Source organism: Triticum aestivum, chromosome 2A (assembly GCF_018294505.1).
Source record: "Triticum aestivum cultivar Chinese Spring chromosome 2A, IWGSC CS RefSeq v2.1, whole genome shotgun sequence".
Taxonomy (NCBI): Eukaryota; Viridiplantae; Streptophyta; class Magnoliopsida; order Poales; family Poaceae; genus Triticum; species Triticum aestivum.
The window spans coordinates 35,272,845-35,277,821 of NC_057797.1; the positions used below are offsets into that span (position 1 = coordinate 35,272,845).

The following is a 4,977-nucleotide window of genomic DNA, read 5'->3' on the forward strand; positions in this document are numbered from 1 at the left end:
TGGTGGAGAGGATCCTGGCCGGCTCCGGAGTAGTGCCGTCGACGTAGCCGAAGACGCCCGCGCCCCTTAGCTGCGGCGTGATCTGCGCGCGCCAGAGGACGTGGTTAGTGTGGGAGAGCCTCTCCATGACTTGGCCGTTGAGGCTAGCCTGGGAGGCACCAGAGGAGGACGACATAATTTGCACTAGATGGAGTTTTAGGGTTTAGACGTTGTGGAAGAGAAGGGCTCTGAGTACCATGTGCGATGGCGGAAAGCGTCGTACCTCAACTCGAGGGCTAGGCAGGGGCGCACCTCCATGATAGCGCATACAGTTTAGATTACATCTTGGAGAGGAAGCTAGATAGAGATAAGATTACAAAGGGAAGATAGACTCTAGCTAACTACCTAACCGAACTACCAAGATATGCATAGCAAGATATGGTGCGGCAGCCCCTTGTCACGTACACATCAATATGGTGTTTGACATGTACAACTGATCTTCCAAACATGAACTTGTCGTTCCTTAAGCAGGCCAACGATTTCAGCAACTTGGTACATGTTTCTAGACCGATCTGTTGCGCCGGCGTTGACGAGAGAGATGTTCTCCACGCAATCGGTCTTTACCACCAATGGCACTTGGGACAAGTGCAAGGCTAGTCACAGTCCTTCCTCGCATGCCGCAAGCTCAGCTTCGAGTGGAGCAGGGCAATTGAAGAGCCATCTACATGCAGCAAAGATGACATGCCCATTGTGATCGCATAGTATCATGCCAACACCAGCTTCACCAATTGTTGCAACAAAGGAGCCATCAAAATTAAGCTTTACATACCCTTCTGGCGGGGGCTCTGAGAGAACATCAGTGGCCGGACACGCTTGTGTCGGCGTCCTGCTCATGTGACATGCAATCAAGTCCGCCTTCTGTTTCCATTTAGCTATATTCATCTGTGAGTAGTGTTTGATCATCAGCAAAGAATCAACATACTCACATAGAAACCTTCTCGACGCTACGATGGGAATCATTGGCTTGTCATGAGTTAGTTCGTTGTGCACATGCCATACATGCCACAAGATCATGAGAACTAGCATCCGTTCTGTTTCATTCAATTCTTGGAGCAACATGAGCAACCAGTCAGGTTCAGAGTTACTGACGGACTCCTAGGCTGGCAGCTGCCATACACTCCTCATTTCAGTCCATATATAGATTATGCGCGTGAGGACAACGGATGAGAGCGTGATGTGCAGTTTCGTCTTCCTGCCCACAGAACGTACAGGTTCCAGCCGTCTCCAGTGTCGTCGATGCATATTCGCTCGAGTAGCTAGCGCCTTGCGTGCAGCCTTCCATGCAAAAACACAAACTTTTGGTGGTGCACCACATCCTCACAGCAGTTTCCACACCGGTCGTGATATGTCAGGTCTGGTGCTTGACTCACCCACACCTTGCCGAGCCATGACTTCATCACGGACCATTTGTAGGCTGAGTGGACAGAGAACCGTCCATGCTTATCCGGGTGCCATGCAATGGAATTTTCACATCCCATGCAACCATGCAGGAGCCATGGCAGTGATGGCCAGCAATTAAGCTGTGGCGCTACACAGGAGGGCGCACAGGGTCACGCGTCCGCGCTGGCTTACGCGGCGTTGGAGTGGATCCTCATCACAATGTTGTTGCATGGGTTAGGCATGGCGGCGGTGGTGGCCTCCATGGGTTACTGCGGCCTCCGTTGGCGTATTGTCGCCACCAAAATCTTGGGAGCAGCTGATGTTACAAGTAGACTTGTGTAGATAGATGTAAGGAGATAGAGAAAAAATAGTTTAAACATATTGCAACTTGTCTTTACTCTATTCTTATATGAAGGGAATCTCACTATCTTCCTTTAGCTGTACCAACCGGCCGAAAATCGCACGCGAGAGGGAATTGGATCGCCGTTAACAATGCTTCAGATTGGAAAAAACTAGAGAGGGGAGTAGAAAAAACTAGAGAGGGTGTCTCGAGCTCGAGTTGCCTTCGCGTGAGTCTTGGGATAGGATCATTGTTTTAAATAGCGCGCTAAGCATCTTAGCGGCGGACCTCTTCCAAATGCTATAGCGTGCTATAGCGGAGCTATAGCGCGCTATTTAAAATGTTTGTTCATTTGTTTAGACCAAAGTCTCTTAGCGCAAGACATTTCGTAAACGCTATAGCGTGCTATAGCGAGGCTATAGCGGGCTATTTAAAACAGTGGATAGGATACACACAGCCACACAGAGGAGCTGCTTTTTTTTGAAGGGACACAGGGGAGCTGCTAAGTATCGCTCGTAGATTTTTTTGAGAGTTACCACTTTATTCAAGAACTAACAATGTCATCAATACAAATAAGGTCTGGAGTGGTACTAAGCCAAACATGACGGCCATTAGTTATAGTAGTTGCGGCCTTTTCAAGGTCATGAGCTTCAAAGTTTGTCTCCCTTCCTTCATGCACTATCTCTGCTTCAGGATATTGACTCCACCTTGCTTGGACCTCTGGAATAATCATTGACGATGCTCCTCTGTACTTCCCCTTAAGATGACTAATAGTGGCAGAACCATCAGTAGCTACATGCATACTTGGAAGATTGAGATCAGCAGCTAAATAAAATCCTTCGCAGCAAGCTAGAGCTTCTAGGATTTCTGGGTCGGTTATTCCTTCATATCTTGTGGCCGATGCACCAAGGTATTTCCCATTCCCATCTCTACAAACAGCAGCGCTAGCTCCTCCATCTTCATGCCTAGAAATGGCAGCATCAACATTGATTTTTGGTAAGCCTGCAGGCGCTTTTACCCATTTTCTTTCAACTCTTATTTTGGGCTGTGCGTCTATCTTTTTCTTTGGTGGAATCATCTCCAGATCCTCCATATACATGTTAATAAAGTGCATGGTTGACAAGGAGCTTTGAAAAATCTGCGACAAGTACCATCGCCCACCAGATAGCCCAAATTGTGACAGGTACCTTGGCAAATTTCTTCTCATCCATCGAATCTTGAATCGTTGCCAGACAAAGTTTTGCATCTTCCGTGCGACATGAATTATGTGTTCCACTAATTCTTCACCCACCAAAGACCACACTGATTTGGATATCTGGCAATCAATAAGAGCATGTCTCCATGTGTCACTGGCTTAGCAGCAGATATCACATGTTTCCGAGTCCCCAATGTGCCTTCTGACAAGTGTTTCAGCAGTAGGGATGGAGTTCTTAGCGAGCCTCCAAGCGATTTTTTTTATCTTAGCTGGTACACTTGCTCTCCAAAGTTTCTTCCACTGATTATGACTAGCTGCACTATTAGAATTAGCCGGTCTTCCTTCCATCCAGTCCACCCTTCTCCTATTTGTATCAGCAAGCAGTTTGTGCGTTGATCGAACAGTGAACTGCCCACTTTTCTCGTAATGCCACACCCACTTTTCTTGTAGCGAGCAGGTCGCCTGCGCGTCATGAGCCTAGCCCAATGAGCACAGTCAGAGCTAGAGACAGAAGCTCATGCCTTTTTTTTCATTTTGTTTCTTTATTTCGGTTTGTTCACTCGTAAGTTGAAAAAAAATCACCAATTCAAAAAAAATGTTGTGAATTAAAAAATGTTGCAAAATTTAAAAAGTGCGAATTCAAAAAATGTTGTTGAACTCAAAATTGTTCATGGATTAAAACAAGTTCATGATACAAAATTTGTTCGTGGGTTTGAAAAAAAGTTCATGAATTCAAAAAAAGTGTATGAATTTGAATAAAGTCACATAATCTTTTCATGTTTTCTCATTTCCTGTTTTTGTTATTATGAAAATGTGTAGCTATGTATCGTCGTTACAACGCATGGTCAATTTTTCTAGTTATTCTTTAATAAAGCTTAGCCTCACCCCTAAAAAAAATCAGTGTCGGAGAACCTTGTGTTTACCTTTTACATTGTACGTGTGCATGCATGTCACTATACTGATACATAGATCTTGTTAGAAATCAGCTTGCCAATTATTAGTTTATTTCCCCTAAAAAAGAAATAGTTTATATAATTCATGCAAGTTGACAGAGCAAGAACCTTGTGTTTCTTGTGTCGATGATGCCGCGGCGGAGATGACGAGTTGGTCTGTCCTGGCGGAGAAGACGAACCCAGTTTTATGTGCCGGCCGGCCGGCTGCTCCTCCCACCAGCCGCTTGAACTCGATCCGCCACGCACGAAACATACCCACCCGAACGCGTTTGATATCTGAAAAATCACCAGCTCATCGTCATCGGTGCGTTGCGTACGTCCAGGAAAGAAAGGAAGGAATGGCGGAGGCGGAGGTGAGCAACAAGAGGGTGATCCTGAAGCGGCACGTGACGGGGTTCCCCACCGAGGACGACATGGAGCTCGTCACGGCGACGGCGCGCCTGGCCGTCCCGCCCGGGTCGGCGGCGGTGATGGTGAAGAACCTCTACCTCTCCTGCGATCCCTACATGCGCAGACGGATGACCAAGCACCAGGAGCCCAGCTATCCAGAATTCGTCCTTGGGGAGGTAGCGTATTTTTTTTTTTAAAGCATGTGGATGGTTTCAGCCTTTCTTTCCCGAGTCTTGTTTCCCCAAAGGAACACTTACATTTTTGTGCCTCCGTGAATCCTTCCTAGCAGGTTATAACTACTTTTGGCGTGAGCAAGGTGGTCGAATCCGGGCACCCGGATTTCAAGGCAGGTGATCTGGTGTGGGGAATGACAGCATGTGAAGAATACACCTTGATCACTAAGCCTGCGTCGATTTTCAAGATCAACCATCCTGAATTACCGCTGTCTTACTACGCAGGTGTTCTCGGTGAGTCCACTTTTATTCGTCGCGAGCTAATCTAGTCATTGTTAATACATTTTCATGTTCTGGAAACGGTTAGTTATTGCTTACTTTCTTGGTAGACCGTAGCCTGCTACTCTGCTATAATCGATCACGTAATTAAGGTACTAGGCTACTAGCCCATCCTAGAAGCTTGATAATCACTCGTGTCTGCTACTTTTGGTCATATTTAACAGCTGA

At 46.5% G+C, this 4,977-nt stretch overlaps 1 protein-coding gene across 2 annotated transcripts in view; it reads left to right on the top strand.

The window, feature by feature from the left end:
• The first annotated feature begins 1,659 nt into the window (after positions 1 to 1,659).
• Positions 1,660 to 4,977, top strand: part of LOC123184505 (2-alkenal reductase (NADP(+)-dependent)-like) — a 4,562-nt gene continuing 1,244 nt past the window's right edge. The window contains exons 1-3 of one of the 2 annotated variants that reach the window (XM_044596605.1): positions 1,660 to 1,671; positions 4,261 to 4,473; positions 4,587 to 4,765. In XM_044596605.1, the coding sequence (XP_044452540.1) occupies positions 1,660 to 1,671; positions 4,261 to 4,473; positions 4,587 to 4,765 (404 nt within the window). Of the gene's footprint in view, positions 1,672 to 4,245; positions 4,474 to 4,586; positions 4,766 to 4,977 lie in introns of those variants that run through there. The other variant, XM_044596603.1, reaches the window with a different exon arrangement.